Below are 16,853 nucleotides of genomic sequence, written 5' to 3' on the forward strand. Positions count from 1 at the left end.
TATATATATATATATATATATATATATATATATATATAAAAGCAATTAGATCAAATAATAGTCGAAAAGAGATTTTTCTTTTGCTTGAAGCAAACATTTAATTGGAATCTCAACCTGCTGAAAATGCTTAAGGCCAAAATTAATTCCATGCTGCTTTATACTTGTTTGGTGCTGGTCTAACTGGAAGACCAACACAGCTATGCTATGTTCAACAGCAAAAAAAAAAAAAAGAAAAAAAAAAAAAAAAGATTTTAATGCAGTATTGCTAATTAATCTAGTTAAATAATCAAACAGGCTATTTTTTGTTTATCATACATGATACATGATACAAGATAATACATGCATGCTTGTGCTTCATGTGCTTTTGACAACTTGAGAGAATGAACATGAATGACATTTCCAAAACTGTAACATAACCAATGCTTACTGGCTTTTACAGTGAATCATTGCAGGGGAGGGAATTGCTGACATCTTAAATGTTGACATCATAAGTGATTAAAATAATAAATAAAATGATTTTATTAGCAAAAATCATGTGTGAGTTAATTGGCAGGTATTTTAATTCAGGCAGAAATACATGCAGTCTGTGTGCGGCGCAACGGAAATAGAAACTGCTGTGATGTGTGGCAATAGATGCAGAGCAGTATTTTAAATGACCATAAAACACACACACACTGTTTTTTTTTTCAACTGTGGAGAGCACACAAATTGGGAATCAATTGAAACACTAAGAATTATGTAATAATAATAATAAACAATAAACAAGCACAGTGGTGCGCAAGTACCACTTTTTGTTAAATGGTGGTGGTTAGGCCTCGTGCAGCCATATGCAGTGTTATATTGTGATGCGATTGTCATGGCTGTGTGTATGTGAGCGGGTTCAGGTTGGGTCTTGGAGCATAACGTGAAATCAAACAGGATCCCTGTTACTGCAGATAAATGTCTGTCAGTACCATGTGCTCTGATTCTCACCATTTATCTCATCTGTCTGTCTCTCTCTCCTTCCTTCTTTCAGTCTGCTGCTTTGTGGTGCACAAGCGTTGCCATGAATTCGTCACCTTCTCCTGCCCCGGAGCAGATAAGGGTCCTGCATCAGATGTGAGTACAAACATTTCTTCTTTCCCCTCCTCTTCTTCTTCCTCTTCCATCTCTCCTCTCTCTGTGTCTCTCCTCTTCAATCTGTGTCTGTCTATCTCTCAATCCCACATGAGAGAACAGAGAAAGGAGGTGGGCAAAAGTTGTCGTCCTCTGGCAAATCTAATCAGATATCCTGTCACAGAGGAAGTGTGTGAGACAGCTGCAGTGACGATAACACTCTCCGTTTCAGATTTCCTCCTGGAGTCGTCTTCTTCGCTCACTTTGTCTCGGGCCCCTGAGTTATACAACCATTTAAATCAACAAATTACCCGGTCTATAGTGACAGCTACAGGAAGCGCGTCCACACAGGGGACCAGAGCTCTTTTTTGTTAGTGTGGATGAGAGATGCCAGCTCAATCACATCATTACAATTGCTACACACACAGGAACAGGAGGGAGAATGAATGGCGCTGTGTAGTTACGGGAAATGGCTTTGCTCTTTGAATCGGTGTAATTATGAAAAATACATTTCTGCTTCGCTCTCTGCCACTTTTTGATTCTCTGTCTAAACCAGTGTTTTTTTTTTGTTTGTTTTTACCAGAAATGCACACACACAAAAACTGTAGCAAGCAATAATTTTTACTGCAGCATATGGTACTATAGCCTGGATGCCAGCCGAACTTAGCCCCGCCCACAAATTTTTAGGTCGGGAAGTTCGGTCTGGACTTGATCCGTTGAGGAGCAAACAAAAATTGTTCGGACCAATCAAATTGTCAGGGCGGGCTTTATACGATGATGGACAGATGAGCAACAGTAACGTCATCATCCACGTCACCAAAGAGCGCTTGGGTTGAATTCGTTTACAACAACTGACTGCCGCTGAAGAATTGAGATTTCACGAGTTCACACTTACAAATAAGTCAGATAGAATAAATGCATATTTGGCGTGCTATCAGAGGAGAGGGCTCGGGCTCGGTATTCGGCCCGAACCCAAAGTACTCCCCCAGTATTACAGGCTGTGGAAGGACAAGCGGAGAGTGAGTGGAGGGATGCTGAAAACTGTCAAGGAATGTTAGGCGAGTTGACAGAGTGAATAAATATATGCTTCCTCTCATGCTGATAGTGTAGACATGGTAATTGTTTGATGACAAGTTGATTGGATTGATTATTTGAATGTGCTCTTCCCGAACTTTGTTTATAAAACATCATGTGTAGATTCTGCCATCGCGTCTGTTATAAAAGATATCGACAGCGCATTCATTTTAAAAGAGGAACAGAGAACCGCGATCAAGGCATTTGTCGATCGGAAACATGAATGAAAAACATACGTCACTTACTCCGTTGCTCTGATTGGTTGTAGGTCTATCCAATTGAGTGCAGAGGCATTTTCTTTCCTGGTTCGGTTGAAACACGCCCCATAATCACAGCCCAATGGAGCAGTATCAGACTCGCATTCTGACTAGAATCTGAGTATGACGACGTCAGGCTAATGGTACTATATATTTCCCTTTAATTTTCTCTATAGGCATTTTTTTTTTTAATTCACTAAAACCATGAACGAGGCCATTCCGCTCAAGGATGGTTCACGTGTTTGTTTTGAAGTAAAAAATGATTTGAAAAACTGCCAGTAACAATTGTAGCTGTAGAATGTACTACGTTTGATGGCGATCTAACTTCTTGACAAGTAAAAACTGCCTTTTGTAAGTATACACGTGTAGTATAATTATGTAGAATACAATCCATACATGCATTCACCATCATTGGCATTATCATGTGAATTATGGTGTCAGGTGTGTCACTATTCTCTGACATTTACACATACAAAGACGTTTTTGTGAATTCAGATTGGGATTCAGCCTTTATTTATGAGATGTTGAACGCTCCGCCTTGAGATTAGATGCCGTATTCTTTTACCGACTCAGAAGTGCACTGCGAACTCTTGTGCTGTGAGCGTGAAAGTCCCAGTGCTGTGCATCTGACAGCCCTCTCAGTGCCCTTCTCTCAGTCAGACGTACCTTCAGCTCTCAGAGGAGCACCCTACACATCCCGGGTCGGCTCCCTTGCCTAGAATACCGTCATATTTACATAGTACACCCAGCAGGCCCAGGCGAAATGACATGGTTGGCAGACGCTCCACAAAGGGATTCAGAGTGATCTAAAATGGAGAATGTTGATGGGATTTCGTTAACACATTTCCACACCTCAGTCCACATTAGTGATCTGGCTCTTTCCACCACTTCTTTAAGAAGCCTCGCCATTCATCTCATTCATGCAGATGAAACGCGCCCTTTCATCCTCCTCCAGAGCCGCGGCTATGAGGTTCATGCTTAATTCTGTTTTCACGTTTGTTCTCCACCGGTCTAGAAGTTCTGCCAAAACCGTGTGCGCTCTGGATGTCTGTGTGCCAGTAAACTGGGCATGATATATATTTGATGAAGCCTTGGCCTTGTGACATTGTCATTAGTTTTTTCTTGTGTAAATTTGCTAGCTAGTCTCAGAAGAGCCACTAAAGGGGATTATAGGTATAAATATAGTCAATGTCAAAGACAGCCAAGCAAGGCAGACTCAAATATGTTTTCGAAGGAGCTCGTTTTAGGCTTCAATTATAGAAGTGGGCTAATTAGACATAGGACCAAGGGATTTCTGTACCGGTAGTCTCATTAAACTCTCATTCACGTTATAAGAGCTCTGTATCGTATTGAAACCCAACTCTGAATGCAGTTGTGCAATAAAAAAACAGACCGTTGGTTTTCACTGCACAGACTTCAGGTGGGTTCATGGACATGAGAGCGTCTACTTGTTTTTGCTCGCTTTTCTTATGATAAATTCTGTTTTGTATTAAAAGGAGTTTGTCAGACATGACAAGGACTGTTGGCTCTGATCAGTAAGGGTTTTATAAATCAGAAGTGTCTTTCGCGCATTCAATCATGGGTGTTTAACGCCCACTGGTTTCTTGGACATCTTAAAATATCTCATTTTATATCTCCCTCCCTCAGATCAGTTCACTTTCTTAATAAATCATTTAAATTAGTGATACAGTTTATCAGCATTGCTGTCGGCAGACTCTGGTGCACATAAGCCATTGCAAGGGCCTGTTTACACCTGTTATTAAGATGCGTTTTGGTCGATCAGATCACAAGTAGACGAGGTAAACACATTCCCTTTTACACCTGGTATTTTAATCCATCTCTTTTGTCCACTTTCAACCACTTCTGTCCTGATTTCTTCGAGGGGAGGGTCTATGGGCGGGGATGTATGGACTTTTTCAGATCTTTCAGTGTAATGGACGAAATAAGCTTGCGCAATTTACATATGAACGCAACCGGAGACGACGGAAAAACATACTTTAGTTTCTGATCTGATGGCCGCAAGACCACGCCGAACAGCTAGTTCGCTTCCCATAATGTTTATGCATTAGGTCAGTAGGAAGTCTTTTGTGGTTGTTCAAATGCATTTGATCACTTGAGCAACTACACTATGAAAGCGTTCTGGTTGAATGCATTTTCGACTACCTCTGAAAGTGGTCAAAACTGAACAAGCTCAAAACATCTTAGACTCTGTTGTTTACAGCGGTATTTTGCGTCGTCCTCTTGTGATCGAATTGATGAAAATGCTTCTTAATACCAGGTGTAAACAGGGCCTGAGATGGAGAGAAAGAGTTTCCCAGTTTATCCTCTCAGCCTCGGTGAAATGCTACAGATAGAGACACACAGCTCCTCTGGAATAATTGGCTACAGCAGCCAAGCCAATTGTTCCAATGCTGTTGTCAGCTTGTTACCTGCATTGCTACATTTCTGGCATGAGAAACAGAGGAGATATTTCTCCTAGAAGACAAAAATAGGTGCCAAATTGTTTTTTTAAGTGCCACATACAAATAAACATTTTTTACATTTTTTTAACGCTTAATTTCAGTCTTCCTGTCATGTTTTTACGTCTGCCCTCGTTTTGCAGCATCAGCATTATCATCCATCTTTTGGATGTTTTGGGAACTAAGGTTTACAAAGTGGGAACTGAACATCTTTTCCAACTTGACTACCATATACAGTCACAAAAAATTGTACTTTACACAGAATCTGAGCCAGTGTCAGACCATAATTATGTCTGCATCGCTTTGCCATTGAGAGTAGTTTGGCCTCCGCCTCAATGCATCCTATAAACGTTGTCATATGTCTTGCACATATCCAGTCCATTTTCCTTTACTAGTAATATCTGAGAGGTAAATTTGGTGAAAGGCAGCTCTTCACATGCAATCATAGAGATGGTGTTGAATTTAATTTTTTAGCTCCTTCCATTTTTTTTTTCATCATGTAGACAACAGGTTTAAGTGTAACTTTGCTGAATTTCAACACACTTTGTATTGTTTCAATGTCTGTATTAAATGTAAATGAATAATGTTTACTCATTATCCGTGTTACCTGGACTGGGAAATTCATAATTATTTTTCAGCAAAAGTCTGCCGGAAGACACATTTTGACTTTTGACAGCTCCAATGCTTACGTGAAAACTACAGATTATACATCTGGCCTTGGATGGCAACATGCTCAGTGCATTATGGGTGTTTCCTAAAAGGGTAGGCAAAAGGGAAGACAACAGCCTTTTATCTCTGTTTTCTCTAGTCAGGTAGCACAGATTTGTAAAAACAAAATGTTCACCTTTCTACATGCTTAGACAGCCAAGTTTTATTTAAAGCCCATTTTGCCAGCGTTGAAGTTCAAGAAACAATATTTAATGGATATTTAATATAGTGCATATATTTAACAAAATGATTTTATTATAGGTATTTTTGTCTTGCTGACTAACGAGTTTAGTCATTGAATGACTTTTCTGTGGTAAATGTAATGTTATGTGACGGTGTTTACATGGTGACATCTTTCTGTGGTTGAAATGCTGATTGAGTGAGTCATTTCAGTAAATTGTGCTGTATATTTCATAATATCTTCTGATGTCCATCCATGTTCATTTGGTGCTATAACTAGTAGAAAAGAGGAAGAAATGGTTGGTTCACACGCTGCTTGAACTAAGTCAATACAGCGATTAGTCACGGCATGTTAAAGAGCCACAAAACCACATTTATTGATTGTATAAACTGACAGAATTTGAAAGCTGAGACTGGTTATTACAAGTAACAAACATATTAAAAGAAATGTTTTAAAACACAAAGCTTATTGCGATTATTGAGCTTCTCTGTGTTTTTAGTGTGCCATCTGTGCCATCTCAGTAATCATTATGGACAATGTCAGTAAAGATTACAATGACTTTTACCGTCTGTAAAAAAGGTCTGGAAAAATGACCTGCTAATAATCCCATCTGAATACAACACAATAAAAGATGTGATGGGTTACTCTTCACAGAACACGCAAGTAAAAAGGCATTACTTGCAAATTTTTAAATCATAAAGTACATTTATATTGTCGCTAGTGGCAACCTCAGCAAAAATATCACTCGCAAATTAATATTTTTGGTCGCAAATGTGGCCGTTTTAGGCGCAGTCTGGAGCCCTGTGTGGCACCCACACATACATATTCACACACAAATTCGTGGATGATTATGGATGTCTCATAACTGGTTAGGAAATATTGTGGGTAGATTAAAAATGTTTTTTTAGAAACACAAAGAGACCCCCTTAGGCTCACTTTTCTTCCTATGCCATTCACAAAGCTTAACCCTTTCTAGAAATTTCCACGGCATCTCCCACTCCCCACTGTCATTATTTGTAATCCCGCTGGGATAGTCATGGATGCGCCCACATGCTCTGCCAGAAGTGGGTGATGTCTATAAATACCCCTCTCACACTGGTTGCATGCTCCCATAGGGCACTGGTTTAATAAGGCCAGGCAGGCATTTGCATAAACACGTTTTCTGCACCAGTCACACTTTTCTCTGATTGGGTGATTTACCTTTCATGCTTGTAGGCATAGATGTATAAAGAGAAAAGTGTATTCACATGTAAGCTGTTTGTGTGGCTGTGCTGTTCTCTGTGTGAATATGCTCCAGCTCAGACCATTGTGCAGTTATTTAAAGAGCAGTTTCAAGGAGAAACCTAACGTCACTCTGTTGCCGAGCAGTACGGCTGTTTGCTTGTCAGAAAGCATTAAGAAGAAAACATGGCTGCACTGATCGGAACTGAGCTTGTCTGTGTGTGAGAAAAATAGGATTGCCCACACTAATGATTCTTTTACCATACAACACACTTTCATTAATGAGAAACACATTTGGAGTTTAATTATTTCAGGTTATGGTGGCTCATGCAACAGTATGTATGTATGCATGTATGCATGTACTGTGTGTGTGTGTGTGTGTGTGTATATATATATATATATATATATATATATATATATATATATATATATATATATATATATATATATATATATATATATATATATATATATATATTAGGGCTGTTGACGTAAACGCATGCGATTAATTCAAAATCCTTAATAATCCTTAAAAAACAACGAAAAAATTACTGAAGCACGTGAAATTGCGTCATTAACGCTTACGTCATTTACATCACGCAGTTAGATGATTAAGTCGGTTGTTTATCACATTGAGCATCTACAGTGGCGCAAGCACCCCTGGAAGGCGGACATTTCTGTCCTAGCCCTTTAATAAGCCGATTTCACCTCTACGTTTGCGACCAGATCATTGTAAAGGAGAACTCCGGTCAATTTTGACATTGAGCTAATTTTTTTGTAAATTTGGAGTGCTGTCAGTACAGAGAACAACGACAAAAATCGGTGTTGCCTACACCGTGTTATCCTCTTTTTAAAATTTGCACCCTGTTGACTTAAATGGGGCAAGTTTTAAACCTGCTTTTAGCCTCTTAACATCCTTGATGTGTCATTACAAGTGCACAGCCATGTTAGATGATTCCTTCAGAGTGAACACGGGTGAATCTGACTGCAGTAGATGTGAAAGATTGTCGAGTTCACGCGCGTGATCATAGGTACTAAACCTATGCGCGTGAACTCGACAATCGACTACTGTGGACTTCGACCGAAAACAGGATGTAAATACAGGTATGTGCGCTGACTGAATTAACATAACTTTTATTCATATCTTTCACATCTACTGCATTCAGATTCACCCGTGTTCACTCCGAAGGAATCACTCACATGGCTGTGCACTTGTAATGACACATCAAGGATGTTAAGAGGCTAAAAGCAGGTTTAAAACTTGCCCCATTGAAGTCAACAGGGTGCAAATTTTAAAAAGAGGATAACACGGTGTAGGCAACACCGATTTTTGTCGTTGTTCTCTGTACTGACAGCACTCCAAATTTACAAAAAAATTAGCTCAATGTTAAAATTGACCGGAGTTCTCCTTTAAGCCGCCAAACTCCAGGAAAGTTTTCGGTCCAATGATCCAGCCAATGATGAAGCCAATTCATTCAAACAATCAGCACAAAACAGCACTAATGTAAAGAAAATCTACATTTGTCGGCTGGATAAAGCAAACCTATGGAAGCTTGATTCTGACTTTAGAACTCGCAATTGCGACTTTATATCACACAATTCTGCGAGATGTAAACTTTCGAGATAAAAAGTCGCAGTTACCTTTTTCTTTTTTTTTTCTGTGGCAGAAAAAAGCTTCCATACAGTGTCTCGGTAGTAAAGTTTTGATGGATGAGGTTTGCAATCCAGGTAAAGACGTTGCAGTGTCGTACAGGAGTCGTGGCTATAAGCAGGCGTGAGTCTGTTATATTGATGCGCAAACAAACCCTGTATGTGTACTCTTTATGCACTGCTCATACACTGTATTTATGCACAGACACATTTCCTATATTCACGTTGTTTCCACACACATTCAGGATAATGTTTGGATTTGTCATTGATATGCTGCTGTGTTTAGTATTTCTGAATAGATCCGTATACTGTAATAGGTATGCACTGCAGTCAGCTCAAGGGTGTTGGTTTATGTTTATTTTTATTTTTATCCATTTCTCCATGTGATCCTGTTCGGTTTGACAACTTGACTTGTCTAAAATGTAAACAAGCTCTTTGCTGTTGCACTGTATACATACTAAACACTATGAAGTCTCAAAAGTTTTTTTTTTTCCTGTAATGTTTTTTTTTTTTTTTCATGGGTGCTTTGGTGTGCATAAATGTATGAATTATATGGACTCCTTATATCGTTTGGTTATTTTGTGTCCTTGAGTCTCCAAGTGTCCTTTTTTGGAAAAACACCTAAATTTACCTTGTAAAAAGCTTGCAGAAAATACAGTTTTGTGAGAATCACCCTTTAGTGAATCACCCTTTAAAATAAATAAATAAATAAATATATATATATATATATATATATATATATATATATGTGTAGTCAATAGATACAATTTTAATCACGATTGATCGTACCCTTATTGTGAAATTAAGCATACACCATTTATCTTGTTTATATATAAACCCTTAACCCTCCTCTAGTTTTAGTGCCATTTACTGCATGATCAATCATAACCTCTGAATTCTGGTCATGACCGTTTCTGGAAGCGAACCACAGAAATTGTGCTTTGCATAACTCAGTGGTACTGACATTGGTAAAAATGCTACCCACAACCCCCTTCTCCAACATGATCATAATCTACAGCTGCTACTAAAGAAAAACATGTCTTATAATAGTGCAAAGTTTGAGAAAAAAGAGGAAATGGAAATGTGCTTGTGTGTGTCTTTTACACAGAAATGTTCAGCTTTCTCAAGTTTTTTTTTTGTTCCTTCAGCCAGACGCGACAACCGCCGTGAACTCTCGCTGTGGCAGGTACCAGCCTGTTGCTGGGCGATGGGCTTTGGCCATTACCATGGGAACCCTCTGAAGGCCACTGGGTGGGAGGGCTCTATTGCAATGTGTTTCTATTGCATCTCCTCTCCCTCCCCTATCTTTCCATTTGAACTCTTTTGTACAGAACTGCCTGCACCTTCTTATTTAGTACTGATTGTTCGATGACTCAGTGCGATGCGTGCTGTGTGATAGAGGCATGGAAGTGGGAGGATTGTGCATGCAGAAGAATCTTTGTTGCGTTGTCAGAAAAAAACAGCAGCGTTTTCCTCTATGACAGACATAATGGCATTTGTATGCAGTGTACGCTTGCTTAGGTGAGATAATTATGAAGTATTAAGGTCATTTCGCATCAACGTTGCTTTGTGCATTAGACTGTATGGAGCGAAGCGTCAGTTGCTGTGGTATCTTAATTAAGCATTGTAATGCACTGCTAAAAGTTCAGACAATTTAACTTTCACCTTTTCAAGTGCAGCAAAAATGATTGTCAAACAATTTGCATAACATTTGACAGGTTCAACTTTACAGTTTGTGATTGTCACTTGATTTTGTTTTTCAGAGAACATGAACAATTAATGCAAATAATGGAATATCTGGAAATATTAAATTTCCTGTAGTCAATAATTTTATCCCTTAAAACTCATCTTTCTTCACCAAAATGACATCATATATACATGTATGTAAAAAAAAATTATTCATGCCTTAAAATCTTGAATGTAACTCTACACACTAGCCTCATTTAGTATACGTGGTTCTATGAATATGCAAATTAGCCTCGTCTCCACTCACTCACACCAGCTCAAAAATTACCCTAAGCTGATTTGATGTTCTTATTTAGTCTCTCTACTTGGTCAAACTGGTCTGTTTTTAGAGGGGTTTTGAGCACTTTTCAGCTGGTCAGGTCAGGAGACCAGCCGGCTGCCTGGCTAAACAGCAGTTTGACCAGGCTGGAGACTCAGCTAAAGGCTGAAAGCTAAATCATCTAAATCAGCTAAAGGCTGTGATGCACCAAACCCACACTGAAGATCTAGCGTCGGCGAAAGCTGACTGTGTTGTTGCTGGTGTCTGGGCTAAAAAGTTCCTCTTGCAAACACTGCAAAGACAAAAGCCTAGCACTTATGTTTTCTGCCTGTGTAAGAGAAAATAACTCACCATACCAGCAGGTGACAGTAATCTATATTCGTCCTTCAAAAAGGGTAAAGGAATCTAGGACTGCGGGTGTACGAACCGTAAACAAAGCAGTGCTTGCTTACCATTTTTGAATATGATATCTAATTGATTAGTTGGTCTTTACTTCATTCCAGACAGCCATGTAGTTATAAAAATATTTATTTTAATATGATCTAAGATTAACAGCCTTCTGTAGTGCCCTCTCGACTCTGTCGTTTACTTGTTTTCATCAGTTTCGCTTTTCTTTTTGTGAGTCTCACTGAGCTGAACAGCTAATCAGAGTGATCCCTCTCACCGACTGCCCAATGTCGATTCAACATGCTCAATCGGCCAAAATGCCACCAACAGGGTCCAACAAAAGCCAAAAGTACAGAACACGCCGGGAAAACTGACCTGACAGCAGGCCAGGCCTAGAAAAGTCATTGAAATCAAATCTTAAATGTCACAGAGAAGTGACTGATTTTGGTAGAGCAGGTAAAAATATATTGAATATAAAGCAATTTCACTGCATACAAAAAGAGACGTACAAACAATGTGTTAAAGCACTGACTTATGAAAGGGCTTTTAGTGATAGAGTCTCTTGCCGGGTGTTTGCAGTTTACATTAGAGAGAGTACTCAGTTGCTTTTATGTAAAAATTTAATCTGTGGCTTTCCTGTGTAACACTTGTTGTTTCCTGTGAAGTGCTTTGTGGGTTTTTTTTTTTTTTTTGGGTTTCCCTAACACCTGCATTTGTCAGAGGGAACTGTGAAGGTCTTGCATGACAAGTTCATCCGATCCAAACACTCCACTCCCCTCTCTGAAGAAGCTCCAGTTCACTTCCCAAGAATGTAACTACATATATTCAGAATGTAATAATGTCTTTTAATAATAAACCTATCCGCATTTGTTGAGCTCTAATCTGAATATTTTGGAGTAGCTGTCCATGGTGGTCATGGCCCTGTTTTCACTCATTTTATGTTAACCTGGTAGTGGAAAATTTGAAATATTTCTTGAAGATCTTTTCCCTGCAACTAAAGCTGAGCTCTTTTTCAGTATATTTATAGAGCTGGTAAAAATGGCCCCTTGTTGTGAAGGTCATTATGGTCAGGATCATCTTCTGTGATGTCCACAAAGGAACATTAATATTGTGATCAGTGGGTCTTGATCAGATTCAGATTGGTTGGCTTTGCCATTATGCCTTTGACATTTATGAATAGACAGAGTTCCTGTGCTCTCGCTTGTCATTGTAATGAGGGTTTAGTGATGAACAAAGCGCCTTAAATGATCACATCTGCTTTGAAGATTGGGGGCGTGATCAAACCCCACACCTGCACACAGACAGTGAAACCTGAACTCATCTACACCAGCCAATGGAAATAATATTAAATAATGTCTTCATAATCATTTTAAAATGCAAACAGGTTTCTGTGAGGGCTTGTTTTACACCGTGTCCAAACCAGCTTCAATTGCGCCAATTAGCCCGACAGCCTCTCCCACATATTTTCTACATATTTATAAGCAATAAGGGTGTTGTACATATTTATAAGCAAATTATTCTTAAGTATAATTATTTTTATAAATGATTAAAAAAAGACTCTCATAGTCAGAAGTAACTGTTCAGTCTGGCAAATCATAGAATGACCTATCCGCCAGAGCGGTTACTGACTCAGTTAATGAACCACAAGTTCAATCAATATTTGCAATAACAACAGTCTCAAAATGAAGTTTCTTCAAACTTGAGGTTCATGAAACTAAAATCAGTATCACTACTGTCAGGTTGTTTGTATGACAGTGTGTAGATAAATATGCATAATTTGGAACATTTCTTAATAAATTATAAAAAATAAAAGTAAGAGTTTTTCGGAGATGAAGTAATTAGCTGTAGTACTGGCATAAATAATAATAATACATTTTATTTGTAATGTGCCTTTCTCAGACTCAAAGCGCTACAGCATGTACAAAACAAAATAACCAAACTATATATATATATATATATATATATATATATATGTATGTATGTATGTATGTATGTATGTATGTATGTATGTATGTATGTATGTATGTATATATGTATATATGTATATATGTGTATATATATATATATATATATATATATATATAAAATGTATGTATATATGTATGTATGTATGTATGTATATGTGTATATGTGTATATATATATATATATATGTATATGTGTGTATTTATTTATTTTTTATCCCATGTTTGATTATTTAGTTTTTATTAAGTATCAAAAAATACACGTAAATAATACAATTATACATTTAAAGCTTGACTAAAAAGATGTCTCTTAAGAAGTTTCTTTAAACAATCTACAGAAGCATCATCCCTTATAGATGTAGGTAGTGTGTTTCATAACTTAGGCGCGTTATAGGAAAAGGCCCTTGCCCCCATGGTTTTTAATCTACAACAAGGCTGACACAGAGAGAGAGAGCCAGCAGAGTGGAGAGAATGAGCGGGAATGGAGTAACCAAGTCACAGATGTAATCTGGAGCCAACCCGTGTACTGCTTTATAGTTTAAAATCAGAATTTTAAAATCAATACGTGGCTGAACTGGAAGCCAACTATCTGTGTATTATTTGGCAAATATTGCATTTATTTCACTTCAGCTGTGGTAAAGTATGCAAACACCACGTGAGCGGTCACTACAGGAATCAGAAAGTGTCCGACTTCACGTCTCCGTTTGCAGCTCCTCCCCGCCTGCACGCGGCTACTCTCGCCGATCGGTTACATCCAGCCGCAGCCGATGTCGAACACCCCTGTTGTCCTGTCTGTTGTGAGCACATTGCTTGTCATGTGTTTCCTTGTGCCATGTGCTCTCCTGTCGATTGTCTAGCCCCTCCCATCCTGTTACCTGATTATTGATTAATTTTCCCCACCTGCTTTCCTCGTTACCCTCTTTTGTTTGCTTCCCTATTTAGTCTCCATGTGTTTACAGTCCTTTGCTGGTTCGTCACTCTATGTATCATCATGTTTCTGGTTTTCCTGCCAAAGTCAAGTTTTGAAATGTCTGTCTTGTTTTCCCCCTCGGGGTAGTTCTGTTTTTATTTTGTTTTATTTTACATCTTAATTAAAGATCCTTAATTTCCTGCACTTGTAACCTCGCTTCACCTTTATTCCATACGTGACAATAAACATTAAATAAAACAGGACCCAAAACTGACCCCTGAAGTACACCCTGACACAGTCTGAGATCTGTTAGTACCCATGTAGACAAATTGGGAACGATCTGAGACGTAAGATTTAAACCAGTTTAACACAGTTCCAGACAGACCGGTCCACATATGCAATCTGTCCAATAATATGCTGTGGCATATGGTATTGAATGCAGAATTAAGATCTAACAAAAACCAAAATGCCACAAGCCCCAGAGTCGGCTATAACGCGGAGGTCATTCAAGACCCTGACTAGAGCAGTCTCTGTACTGTGTCCAGATCTAAACCCGGATTGAAAAGTTTATTGTAGGCTATTCGTACAGAGATGAGTATGGAGATGGCCAACAACCACACACTCAAGCACTTTTGCCAGGAAAGATAAATTGGAAATGGGTCAATAATTCGACATATCTGTGATATCACTCCCAGGCTTTTTAAGAACTTGCGTAACTGCTGCCATTTTTAGAGCAGAATTGAGGGAAGCATTGACAATAGCAGTAATGTGGGGTACAATAACAGGCAGACTGGATCGGAGTGGATCAAGTATGCAAGTAGTAGAATTCATTGACAAAACAGTTTAGAAATAAAATCAAAATCAACAGCACTGAAACTTGAAAAAACAAGACCTGAGAGATTAGGAGAATGCACCTCAACAAGCTCAGAAGCATCCTCACAGGCAGTGGCGTTATAAATATTCTCAATTTTAGTTGAAAAATAATTGAGAAATGTGTTACACTGTTCAATGGTAGAACAGTTAAAGTTACTGGGAGGTTTAATTAGATTATTGACTGTTCTAAACAGAACTCTGGGATTAGAGATGTCACTACTAATAACAGTAGAATAATATGCCACTTTTGCAGCTTTGAGAGCATTATGATACTCAATCTGATGCTGATCAAACATTGATCTATGAACTGTTAAGCCAGAATTTTAATATTTCCGCTCCAACTGCTTGCCTATCGCCTTCAATTTGCGTAACTCGGATGTATACCAAGGAGATGATCTCTTAAAAGAAACAACATGTTTTTTCAGAGAGGCAAACTCATCCAGAATAGATGTAAAAGCAGCAACTGGTAAGTCATCAATAGTATGACTAAGAAGGTCAAGATCAATATCACTGATTTTCCTAAAACAGATAACACGCTCTTTCACAGTTTGCAAAGAAGCAGTCACATTGAACGTGATAAAGATGGCGCTATGATTTTATTTGCATTTGTCACTTTTTGTTTTTCCTGCCTATGGATCCCTGTTTGGACAGGCACCCATATGCTGGGCTTAATTTCATCTGCAGGCTTTCATTGTTTGTTATTGTTTGTATGCTGCTCCCTGTGTCCCATCTGTATAAGATGACAGGGAATTATAATACAAATGAATTATACTGTGTCTGTTCTCTTTATTATGAGTGAATCTGTGTTTTGTCGCAAGGGCCAGCGCTACAGGGGAGACATTGTCATTGGACTATTCAGATGAGTCTACAAAGGCCCCTGCACACCTGCACCTACTCTGCATTTCACAGCCCTCTTCTGTTGTGCCTTCATTTGTTTGAATGGACCTTCACAGCCGTGTCCCGTCATATTGTTATCTGTGCCGCTTTAGATACTGCAGTAAACTGTGGTGCCATGTGATGTACCAATATGTTGGACTGTTTCTGAATGCAAGAATGTTTATTATGCAAGTTGCATAAGGATGCATTGAACCCGAAAACGGTGCTTTCTTAAAGGGATGGTTCACTTAAATAACAACAATTGTCATTATTTACTTACCCGGTTTTTCCAAAACTGTATGGCTTTCTTCTTTCGAACACAAAAGAAGTGTTTGAAAATGCTTTAATTTCTCTCTGTCCATACAATGAAATTGTTGTTTTGGGCTCTATTGACTTTCATTGTATTGACAAAAACATTTGAAACATTCTTCAAAATAGTTAGTCAACCAACGTGAAATATAATTTTGCAAACGTAGTTTCATTCTTCCCCGTTTCATTATTCTTCACAGACTCGGTTTCTACGGAAGGGTGGATGGAAAAAATATTTGGAGCAAAAATGATACGTTCTCTCGCAAAACTTTTCATGTTCTCTCGCAAAGTATTGTGTTCTCCTGAGAATGTTTGTATTTATTCACAAAAGCATAGAGTATAGTTTTATCTCCAATCTCCAAACCAAAAGTTTTTTGTGATGGAAATGCAATCGTTTTGCAAGCTTTTCTCATTTTTTTCCATCACCATGTTCCGTACTTTTCACTCCATCAAGCACTTAATAATTAAAGCACAATCATAGCTTGTAAATTTTGATGGCAAGAAGAAAATGGATAGCTTGGTCCATAATTCATAATTCATGGAGGCCCAGGCTTTATAGCTTGATTATACTTTGCACTTAATGTACTGTATAGATAGAAACGCATTCCCTTTTTTTGTTTCCAAGAGCTTCCTTGATGCTGTTTAATATGTCAGAGATGTTTAATATGGTTTTAATTAAGCACTTAGCCACTTTACATAAAGCTTTGAAAGTGCACGGGTTAGAATGTAATTGGTTTGTGCAGCTCTAGTGGTTTGTATATTGCTGTCCAAATTGCCCACTGGGTCATGCAGGTTTTGTGGTTTGCTCAGTGCAGTTTGCTTATTGCCTAATGGGTTGCTTAGGTTTGGTTGCTTGTGCAGTGCCGTCCAAATTGATGTTTTCAC

The 16,853-nt window shown here is 38.5% G+C and overlaps 1 protein-coding gene across 2 annotated transcripts in view; it reads left to right on the forward strand.

Annotated features, from left to right (window-relative positions):
• Positions 1 to 16,853, forward strand: part of prkcbb (protein kinase C, beta b) — a 125,245-nt gene that overhangs the window by 33,015 nt on the left and 75,377 nt on the right. For both annotated transcript variants that reach the window (XM_084086772.1, XM_084086771.1), the window contains exon 3: positions 1,016 to 1,098. In XM_084086772.1, the coding sequence (XP_083942898.1) occupies positions 1,016 to 1,098 (83 nt within the window). The remainder of the gene's footprint in view (positions 1 to 1,015; positions 1,099 to 16,853) is intronic.

The sequence above is a fragment of the Abramis brama genome (genome assembly GCF_963993115.1).
Source record: "Abramis brama genome assembly, chromosome: 1".
In the NCBI taxonomy this organism is placed as follows: domain Eukaryota; kingdom Metazoa; phylum Chordata; class Actinopteri; order Cypriniformes; family Leuciscidae; genus Abramis; species Abramis brama.